The sequence below is a fragment of the Montipora capricornis genome, chromosome 12 (assembly GCF_036669925.1).
Source record: "Montipora capricornis isolate CH-2021 chromosome 12, ASM3666992v2, whole genome shotgun sequence".
In the NCBI taxonomy this organism is placed as follows: domain Eukaryota; kingdom Metazoa; phylum Cnidaria; class Anthozoa; order Scleractinia; family Acroporidae; genus Montipora; species Montipora capricornis.
The window spans coordinates 16,194,340-16,205,890 of record NC_090894.1 but is presented as its reverse complement, the minus strand read 5'-3'; the positions used below and the strand labels follow the sequence as shown (position 1 = coordinate 16,205,890).

Genomic DNA, 11,551 nt, shown 5'->3' with positions numbered 1-11,551 from the left:
AAAACCAGTAAACTTAGTCTTATAAGTTAATTAATTGACAATAAGTTGACAGTTACTTGTGAAAATACATTGTCCGTGGTTTAATATTTCACTTAATACTTAAATTAGTATTGAATTAATATTTATTAATAACTACTTTATTTAATGAACATTTTAAGACATTAATTAATCGATAATTCAATCAATACTGTAACGTATTTGTTAGAGTGTTCCCAATTAGTGCTTTTTGCGCTAGAACGACCAGACACGGAAATAAAGTATATGCATTTATCAGTAACGAAAATAAAAGGGAATCGAGTAAGATCATTTGGTATGGAGGCTAACAAGCCGAAGTTCACTTCGATTGAACTTCTTTTTCGCAGCACGTCAGTATGATTATTAGTTCTACTTTTCGTGTGAATAAAATATGTATTGTGCATAAGAAAGACATTTCTGAATCACCAAATTCAGCTTATACTCACTAACAGCTTGATGCAGTGCTACTATCCCCATTCAAACCCTTTGATAAGTTCCCCGAAAGTTGTAAAGATGCTGTCACGACAAATGTTAATCCCTATCAGGCGGGGTTAGTACCAAATACCGAAACACCGCGTTTAAGGACGGTGCCTACTAATTAAAGTTTTGCCCCGATGTGTGATTATGCAGGAACTGTAGATCTTAACAAGTGTTATTGAAATCCAAAAAGAAAATTGGGGGTAACCACGCATTGTTCAAAGACAATTCATGAATAATATTTGTAAAAAGCTTTAAAATACAAAGCAATGTATGGCGTTCTTTCTCAAATTGAAGCTTAATTATCTCTGAAAAATGCATGGTTACCGCCAATTTTCTTTTTGGATACCAAGAGTACTTACTAAGATCTACTTTCTCCGGATACTTTTAATCCGCGCAAAAATATATTCCTAGATTAGTAAGCATCACCGATAGGAAATCTGAGTGTCTCGAGATGCGCAGAACGTATGCGCAATAATAATAGTAGGCACCGTCCTCAAATACCGAAATCCGGAAATAAATGTTCTACATTTTCTTCCCCATGTTGCTCTGCACGCACGTACCTTTGTCAGTACAGCAAACGATTGTTAAACTAAATCGCGCTTGTAAAGCGTGATCCCGCTTGTAGAGTTTTCAATTTCTCTCCGCCGGGAGCAACCGGAAGTCTGATAATTCCGTGACGTATTTTCTGCACCGAATACCGTGAACCAAAACATACGAGAACCACTTTCCGTAGGGTTTGATCATACCACAATTCCGAACTTTTCGGACTACAATTTCCTAAATACCACGCTAAAAATTAACGGATATCGCATTTCTGCAGACCCTCATGTCTTAGGATATGTAAAGTTCTTGAACGCGAGTGCATTTTGTGATGGCACCAGTGATGTCTTGGTACAATACATGTGACCATACATAATATACCTACCCAGACTCAGCTGGAAATGGAATACAAGCACGTCGAGTGACTCAGACTGAACTATGGAACCCTGTTAAATGTGATCGAGCTGCGTAAAAGACATCCGCTTTCTGGCAGACAATGTTTCCCTTGTTATGGCTTCTGTATTTGGTGCTGATAAATGCAGTTCTTGCAGCTTTTACTTACGTTCTATTTTTTCGAAAGGTGAGAATCGATGTTTAAGCTTGTGTTGTTTCGAGTTGATTACGCTTGTCCCATTGATCGATCTGATTTATCAAACCTTCAATATATTTCGTAACATTTGTTGTCTCAATGCAGAACACTCTTCACGATTCCACTTCTGCACAGGAAAAAATAACGTACTTGAAAAGGGTAAGTGTTTGTTTGCATTCCGTTTGCTATAATTACAGAATATTCGGCGAATATTCACTCCATGGTATACAGCGGACCTTTATTTACAAATTTATAACGTTTGAGTTAAAAACTGACATGATCGCTTCAAACCAAACAAAGTGCAATCAAGCCTAACTTAACGATTTGTTGTATTTCGCAAACTGAAACACTGAAGAAATTCTCTCAATTTTCTTTTTTTCGTTTTTCTCCTGCATTGTATGCTCTTCATCGTCAAAATGACAGAGACCAGAACAAGTCCGTTCTGTCAAAATATGCATTGTCTTTATTAATAGCATGTTACTTTTTGATGATGTTGAAATCAAAAGAAATCAATTGTCTTCAAACAGCAGGAGTCCAAGGGTTGTGTTTCACTTGATTTGCGATTTATAATTCTTGGGGAATTGAAAAAGGAACTACGATTTGGGAAAGAACAAAATTTTTGAGCTCTTTAGAAAATTTGGACAAAATGGACAAAATTAATGAACCATAACTTTGAATTTATTATCAAACAACCATCAAACAAATAATTCCTTTGTTAAAAAACAGCCGAATATTGACTATTTGTCAATTTTCATACGTAATTGTTATGTAGCTATTACTTTCAGAGGTATCACTTGTCAAATACAAAGTTTCAGATAAAAATTAATGCAAGAATTTTTTCCAAAATTTGGTCATTTTTTGGCCGCTTTTGTTGAGGGCATGTGTGTTAAAACATCCTCTGACGGAAGCCAGAACAATTCCGTTCCGTCAAGTATGCATTGTCTGATCATGGCACATGGTCATTGAAAGAAAGCATAATAACAGCTTTACTCAAAAGGAGTTCAATGTTTAACTTTCCTTTGATCTCCAATATCGTTACCACTCCTTTGGAAATAATTGGTTATGAATTGGAAAGTAGACATAAGCCACAAGAGTTTGGTTTTTGTAGCATCATCTTGTTCACGGTGGAGGGTAAATTATCCTCATCGCCTGATGAAGACTAGCAGTAAGCAGTCGAAACATCGCGATCTACATCTTAAGTGACTACTTCATGAGACAAACGATAATACTCTGCACTACCTGGTGAATATGACATTTTGGAGTTGTGGCTGCTAAGCACTTTTTGTGACTTTTTATCAGGTTTTAGCATGTTTGTTGCACTTTCTTGATATTCACTGCTGAAGAGTGTACTAATTAATTTCAAAACAATAATTATTATTTGCCTCAGGCTTTTCCCCATCTACTATATTTCCCCACTTACTTGAATAGTTAGAGATAGCTCTGTTAGTCTCTTGCTCTACTTTGGAAGTCACTTGTTTATGCCTTTCTGATTGGATTTGCTTTGAAATTGAAGATAAGGGGAACAAAGAAATGGCCTGTTCTCTGTTTTTTTTAAGAGTATGCTATCAAAAATTATTTCATGATATAAATTTGTTTCTTATTTCTAGCATGTGCCCCTGTCATGTGCTAAAGGATGGCATCTCAAGATGGTGGACAGTGGATTGAGAGTATGGGAAAAGCAAATGGGAAGCAACCATCCAGCATGGATACCAGGAATAATTTATGCATGCTCTGGAATCGTACCAGCCTCTCAACAAGTGAGTGCCATTCTATGCATAAAAATTCACTTTTCAGTTGAGTGTGGAATTCCTGTCTTGGATATTAATTAACCCTTTCACTCCTGTAAGGGCCACTGAGGCTTATAGATTTTACTCTGTCTAACCCCAGATGATTTTATTCATCAATAGGGAACCCCACAGGAGTGAAAGGGTTAATCTACATAGAGTAGTTTTTTGCTGTCTTCTCAGAATGACCTAATTCTACTTCTACTTCTTTTTCGTCTTCTTAATATAATGTCTTCGCCATCACATGGTTTTGTCGCTATTGTTATTATTCTTATTGTTCTTATTATTATCATAATAATAATTAGTAGTAGGTATAATAGTAATTATTGTTATTATTCAGCTCCCCTCCCAGGACCTCAGACATCAACTTCTTTTTGCAGGATTGGCCATCTCAAGGATAGTAGACTTCTTGTAACATTCTTACTCTGTTTGGGATCTCTACATCCTTGAGATGTTGTTTGAAGTTCTTTGGTATCAAGCTCAAACCAAGGACCAACCACTTACTTTTCAATCAAAAACCAATGTGTCTTTGTTTATATGGTAATGAGGGATGCGCGTCCAAAACAAGGATTCCGTGTATAATCTCAAGTTTCGGTGCGTATTATACGCGGGTAAATACGGTACACTCGTCCTTGCCTTCCGCAGTTTCCTAATTTCTCTCACTACATCTAATTATGCTTCTGTTGTTTCAGTCTCCGAGTCTATCCTTACTTTTCACATTCCTATCACCAGACATTGTAATATTGATGATAATGACTTTGTTGTTTTCTCATATGAAATGAAAATTAATATGATCCTAATTAATTTTTATGCTTTTGGATGGATTTTTCTCAAAACAGGAAGTTATCAATATTTTAAAGCAACCAGGTCTGTTGGTAGAGTGGGATCCAAGGGTAAAAGCAATCACCAAGGTTACCATGGCAACCAATCGTGACGTCATATCACTGTCATTCAACTGCACCAGTATCATTGCACGTTTTCTTCACAGAGTACGTTCAAGTCTTGGTGGAGAAATTCATGCAATTTATACAAGGCAAGTCATGTCTTGAATCAGGGTCTGAAATTAACTTTTGGTGCAGGTGCCAGGTGGTGACTAAAAAAATTTTTTCGGTCGCCAGATGCAAAATTTGGTCGCCAAAAAGTGGCCATAATTTTCTGCTTCTGAGCATAGACAGAAAACGTGAATGTCCAAAATACTTTCAAGCATTCGTATTTCCTACTTGGGAATAATTGAAAAAGGGTGAAAGAATTGCACTTAAACCTTTCAATGCACTTCCATTGAAACAAAATCAAAAAGTGTCAAAGTTTGAAGATTGGACATAACACCAGTTTTGTTAGGCATGTACTTACCCAGTACAAAGGCGGGATAGCATGAATTAATTAAGTGCACCCAATACAAAGGCATCTACTCATCACAAGTCGCCAGGCCACTCATGAATCAAATTTGGTTGCTACGTTCGAACATTTCATTTGATTTCAATGCTTTAGACTTACAATATGGTTATTTTGGAAAAATATGGTGGCTCTTGTTGTTTGATTACATTGCGGGGAAGACAAGTACCAAGTGGGTAATGTTATGGGATTTGTTCCATTTTTTAGCTAGAACAGTGCATTAATTTTTTTCTTTAATTTTTAAATAAATTATTTCTTCGGTGGCTGGCTTAGTTGGACACGAACGATCAGTCACCAGCTGGCGACTAGCCTGAAAATTCCGGTCACCAAGGCTCAACTTTCAGTCGCATTGGCGACTAGCTGGTCGCAATTTCAGACCCTGTGAATAATGAATGTGAGCAAGCCTTCAGATTAGTATTTTAATACTGTAATATGTTTTAATTTTACGCATGATTTTTGAAAGTGCAGGTACTGGGACACAGACTGCAAACCCAATTCTGAGGCATGGTTTGTGAGTTCATTTTGTGAACAAGTTGTCCCAGCAGAGGGAGCTCTGTGGTCCTGTTTTTTAGTATCTTCAATAGAAAATGGTAAGAATGTTATGATCTTTTAATTAAGCATTTCAGGTAGAAGTGACTTTATTTAGGAGACTGTGCGGCCCAGTGGTTAAGGCACTTGCCCACAGATCTGGAGATCCTGGGTTCAAAACATGTTCTGACCACTGGCTGAATCTTTTCCTGGTAGTCCCTGGTTCAACGCCTTGGCTTCACTTGTAAATACACCTCCTGCCAGTTGGAATTCTTAACAATTGTTGTTGAATGTTCTATGCTGCCGTTATTGTGTTCCATTGGCCCTGAAAAGCCCCTATGGGGATTGGTCAATATGTATGTTTGTATATAATGTATTTGGCAACTTTCGGTCATATTTTCCCCAATGGATGGTGCTGGCACAGTGATGGTCATGGAGAGCAAACAACATGTTTGGCTTTCTTTCAATTCATTCTATTTCTCTTTAGCATTAAGGACAGTAATGTTCATCATTTTAAATGTAGTGCAGTTGATTTGATAGAAATTGGGCACAATTTTGACCAATAACGAGGCAAAGTTGAGAAATAAGTTTTTGCTTGGTTTTTTTATTATTGATGATGATGATGTTGATGATGATGATGACGATATAGATAATGACGATGAGATCATTATTTAGAGGGGAGCTCTGAGATTTTGTATATAGTCATTTGTCTCTCTTTTGACTGATACACTTGGTTTTCTATAAAAAAGATGTCTCAATTAATGGTGTCTAATGACATTGATACGCAGGTGATGATCAACAGAAGCAGAGTTTAATAACCTTGATTGTTGCACCAGTGTCATCAGTGTTCGCATCAGTTCAGCAATTAACTGTAGCAAGATTGACAAGCCTGCAAGATTTTTTCACTCATTATAGAGTTGATGTGTCCTCTGCCACCAGTGCTAAATGTACCTTCGTGCCATCTTCTGAAACAGAAAATCATGTCAGTGATTTAATGGCATCTTCACCAATGACACTGTCAGGTTGGGTTAAATATCGCTTTGTTAGTGTTACATTAATTTATATTTATATTAATTAATTTTACTTCACTGTAAATACACAATTCAGCCATCTTGAGGCTGCTATGTATTTTCTGAAATAAACAGGACAAGTGAAACAATCTCCATAACTTCATTTATAACATAAGGTATAGATCTAGCCAAGCCTAAAAGCAGAGCTCACATGTTATTTATTCTTACAATAAGTTAACCTGGCTTGAGCCTGTGATCCAATTGAAAACCAGTACCTAGTTAGCAGTCAACTTTAAAAAAAAACAGCTGACCTCCATGAGCTTTGAACTTGAGCCCATGATATGGTTACATGATACTGGACAGCGGATACCATAACATGGATGTCCTGACCAATACAAAGATGGTCCCTCCAAAAATGCGGGTTGCACCACAGAGTTCAACATTGGCATACATGGAGGGGTGGACGTGCGGTCGTATGGTCATAGAGTAACCAAAACCAACACCCATGGTGCTTCTCACGTGTGCCTTTGGCCTGCAGAGCTCTGCTATACAGTCGAACCTCAATTATCCGGACTCGTTGGGACTAGACGAAATAGTCTGGATAATCGAGGGTCCAGATAATCGACAATATGAATATTAACGAGGAACAAAAACTGATTAAATTAAGAAAGCGACATTTAATCGTGAAACAAACCATTCACAAATCGTTTCGAAGACAATGTGGTCTACACCTTTACTGTCCGTTGTGAATACCTGTACATGTGTCAGCAAACGTCATGATCTTTTCCTTGCTCTTGCGGATATCAGATATCTGCCGTTTACTAAGGCCATATTCAGTTGACGAATTAGTTTCTTCTTTCTCTAATCGCAAAATTATAGCCTGTTTGTCTGTTATCGAAAGAACAGATCGCTTACGCTTCAAGGACTTGATGATCGTGAATAAACATTCGTGACGTAGTGTAGCTTCTTCGCCGAACGAGCCAATCAGAACTCATTCGAAACTTCTTCATTAGTTACGACGTGTGCGCGCTGCTTTATTTTGCTTTTTGAAAGCGATTAAACTCGCCTTTACTTCACTTTTCAACGCTGTAGTTTTAAAAAGAAAATGGCTACGGATCTTGATCATGACTAATAAATATTCATGACAAAATTGGGACCACAGAAAAAGTCCGGATAATCGAGAAATCCAGATAATCGAGGTCCGGATAATCGAGGTTCGACTGTACACGTATAAATATCATCTGCTTGTCATTATACTAGAATTCTGGGTCCAGTCGTTCAAAGCATCCAGGATTACTGGAAACATTCCATGAGGTTTTTATCCCTTAAATTTGACTTTGAGCGACAAATTTGTAACTTTCCTTTTGCATTTACTGTGAAAATCCGAAAACCATGGACACCAGAGATATTTATGAAAATTAATGTGTTTTTGTTTCAAGTTAAAAGCTAATCACAGGTGAGAAAGTTAAACCGCAACCAGTAACGGTAATAATTGGTTTCTGGTTTCATATAGGATTATCGCTTCTTATTGGTTGCTTCTCAATGGGAGGTGTCAAAATCAAATCAAAGTGTTCACAGTTTTCGGATTGGCACAGTAATAAAGTAGTTACTGCTTGAAAAATGTTATTCAATTTTTTTTTTGCCAATTAATTAAAAACAGGTGGCCAAGAAAGTGAAAGAACAATGAAAATAAGCAAGGTGAGAGGCAACAAAATATGGTTTTAACTTTTAACGTTTTGTAGAGATTCTTTACATCTATAATGACTCAGGTATGCTTGTAGAAATTGTGCTCCTGAAGGGGAGTGGAACCAGTGAACATTACCTTTTCAGTTATTCATCCAGATGCTTGATCACAGAACTACAGGACATTTTGCGGAAGCTAGGCCTTTTAACTTGCTTCTAGTTGAAAGGTGCATAATTTGTTTGAATGTTGTCAACCAACTTTACTTGCTGGTCTTTCCTTACAGATTATGGAGACTGACTTAGAGGATAGCTCACAACTACCTGAATTCTTTTGCCGGTAGGAAATAAAATAATACTGATTTATCACATGCGAATTACACTCTTTTTTTTTCAAATATACTGTAATACATGTACATATACAGGACAGTTAGGTTAATCAATGATGAAATGATATATGAAATGGGTCATATATGAACTGCGGATATGAAATCAAGTGAAGCTATGATCTTCGTAGTTATGAATGCAATTATTGCAATTGCGTAGAGAACTTAAAGAAGCCTGAAAAATTCAGGACTTCAACGGGGTTTGAACCCGTAACCTTGCGATTCTGGTGCGACGCTCTAACCAACTGAGCTATGAAGCCACTGACGTTGGGAGCTGGTCATTTGTGGCCTTTAATGTTCCCGTTACTTAGGAATGAATCAATGATGAAATAATATATGAAATGGGTCATTTATCAGTGAACTGCAGATATGAAATCAAGTGAAGCTATGATCCTCGCAGTTATGTTCATAACTGTTCATACCTCTACGCAATTGCAATAATTGTGTTCATAACTGCGAGGATCATAGCTTCACTTGATTTCATATCTGCAGTTCATATATGACCCATTTCATATATCATTTCATCATTGATTAATTCCTCACGGGAACATTAGAACCCACAAATGACCAGCTCCCAAGGTCAGTGGCTTCATAGCTCAGTTGGTTAGAGCGTCGCACCGGAATCGCAAGGTCACGGGTTCAAAACCCTGTCGAAGTCCTGAATTTTTCAAGCTTCTCTACGCAATTGCAAAAATTGCGTTCATAACTGCGAGGATCATAACTTCACTTGAGTTACAGTGTAGGTTAATGTTGACATAACATTTAGGAAATTTTATTCACTTTTGTGGTAGATTTGGTAATATCATAATTTGTAATTAATAATATTAATTAATTGCCTAGATGGGTGTAGTAAATAATGTTAAAAAACTGACCACAATAATTACTATTAACACTGCAAAACCACTCATTAACAAGATCAACAATGAGGGACACTACAACAGTTTTTATCAATAACTATTTTGTTGGTAATCAAAGTTTTGTTAAAAACGGTGCAATCAATGACTGTGGTAAATAAAATATGTGTTACATTTTGGCAATAACAATGATTTATTCAATATCTTTTGACGTTGCTTTGACTCTTTTTGTTGACAAGCAGTTGCTTATCCAGGTGCTAACGTTTTTTTCCATACAACAGTGAAAACAGGGAAAATTTAGTACAGAGACTATGCAAAGTTTACGAGGCAACAGAAGGCACAGATGGCTGGGTATCAGTTGGAAATATGAAGTGAGTTGGTACTTTGTTTGTAACTGGATGTCAGAAGTCCTACAAATTTGCAGTACTGTAGTGGAAACGTTTGACCTGATTACTGTGTTGGGCAGTTTTGAAAAAAATCTTGGTAGTGGTGCCAGATTTGCCAACAACATTAATTAAAAGAGAACTGTTTTACATGTATATTTGCTAAAGTGTCATCAAAATTGCCATTGAATGATCATATTAGTAAATTATGCAACCTGAGAAGTCTGCAAAGGGGTTTGGAAAAACTTAAGACTTCAGCTGAACTTGTTTTATTCCTTTTTAAAATTTCTTTCAAATAACTATTTTGTCTTTCATTTTTTGGCAGAGGTGTGGACATTATGAAGAGACCAGCTCAGTCAGGGGAGAGACCCTGGGACACCTTCAAAGGAAGTTCAGTAGTTAATGCTCCTGCTCTTTATACATTGGCCTACATACATTCATTCACTCACAGATTTGAATGGGATGAAAATTTTGTCAAAGGTAATTGCAACAACTTTGTAGCCACAAATTGCAGTATTTTCTGTGTAATTAGTGTTCATTTGTTTTCTCCTTTCTTGGTTTGTCCTACTATACATGTAGTTCTCCTAGTCCATTATTAGCCTCGCTTGTTTTTTGTCTACTTTTGTCACACTACCTCGTTAACACCCTTGTAAGGCTTGTATTGTTCCTTTGGTCAGTTTCGCTGATATTGTTTAGTTTCGCATATACCGGTAAGTTTGTTCATGTTGTATGCAAAACCGTTTCTGTAATCTGGAGAGCTGCACAGATCTTGTAAGTTTTGTGTTTTTCTGAATTCGCTTTCCTTTGCTTTTCTATTTCTACCTTTCCTTTTAATCTCATGTATGTGCTCCGTTTTCCCTTAAGTGATTCGTCAAGTAAAATAAAAATATGATATCAAATAGTGGGCAGAGTCGTTAACAAACTGTAACATTAATTTTATTCGTGTAAAAAAGCGTTCTCTGGTTAAGAAATTTAAAAACGTAAGCTTTTGGCTCCCATCTTTTAAAGGCTTTAGTCTGGAAGCCGAAAGCTTACGTTTTTAAATTTCTTAATCAGAGAACGCTTTTTTACATGAAGATGTTTCCAAAACCTGGTTACTCTTCTATTTGTAATTAATTTTATTGTTTCCAAAGAGACAACTGTAGTTGAGTCATTGTGCATATCACATCATGGTTCCTTCCTTCCCACTTACGCCTAGAAATTCACCTACAGTGGTTATTAGATATGGCCCAATTTTTTGCATGCATCATTAATTGTACCTTTAAGTCTAAGCCTTTGCTTCCTATTTCCAACAATAATGTAAAGGTCAAGGTTAGCATTGTTTTTAACTTAGGGTAAATGCAGCTGTTTATCCTTACTTAAGGAGCAGCATTTGGGGGGACTTTGTATTCTGAGACTCGAGTGATGTTGAAGTTGGGAAGAAGAGCAAGGGGACACTTTGTGATGCGTATTGCAATCCACATGCATCTAATTAGGGGCATTTCTGGACATACTCTTATTATTTGTTCGTTCCTTCCTCCCTCCCTCCCTCCTTCCTTCCTTCCTTTCTTCCTTCCTACCTTCCTTCCTTCCTTCCCTCCCTCCCTCCTTCCTTCCCTCTCTCCCTCCTTCCTTCTTTCCTTCTCCCCTTCCCCCCTTCTTCCCTCCTTCCTTCTTTCCTTCCTTCATTCCTTGCTTCCCCTCCCTCCCTCCTTCCTTCCTTCCTTTCTTCCTTCCTACCTTCCTTCCTTCCTTCCTTCCTTCCCTCCCTCCCTCCCTCCTTCCTTTCCTCTCTCCCTCCTTCCTTCTTTCCTCCCCCCCTTCCCCCCTTTTTCCCTTCTTCCCTCCTTCCTTCCTTCCTTCCTTCCTTCGTTCCTTGCTTCCCTCCCTCCTTTCTTCCTTCCTGCCTTCATTCCTTCCCTCCCTCCCTC

The 11,551-nt window shown here is 37.5% G+C and overlaps 1 protein-coding gene across 1 annotated transcript in view; it reads left to right on the top strand.

Annotated features, from left to right (window-relative positions):
- The first annotated feature begins 1,408 nt into the window (after positions 1–1,408).
- Positions 1,409–11,551, top strand: part of LOC138026305 (uncharacterized) — a 25,618-nt gene continuing 15,475 nt past the window's right edge. Inside the window, exons 1-10 of the mRNA XM_068873598.1 lie at positions 1,409–1,615; positions 1,730–1,783; positions 3,232–3,381; positions 4,248–4,441; positions 5,269–5,390; positions 6,117–6,350; positions 7,999–8,036; positions 8,306–8,358; positions 9,540–9,629; positions 9,967–10,121. Coding sequence (XP_068729699.1) covers positions 1,532–1,615; positions 1,730–1,783; positions 3,232–3,381; positions 4,248–4,441; positions 5,269–5,390; positions 6,117–6,350; positions 7,999–8,036; positions 8,306–8,358; positions 9,540–9,629; positions 9,967–10,121 — 1,174 coding nt within the window. The 5' untranslated portion in view covers positions 1,409–1,531. The remainder of the gene's footprint in view (positions 1,616–1,729; positions 1,784–3,231; positions 3,382–4,247; positions 4,442–5,268; positions 5,391–6,116; positions 6,351–7,998; positions 8,037–8,305; positions 8,359–9,539; positions 9,630–9,966; positions 10,122–11,551) is intronic.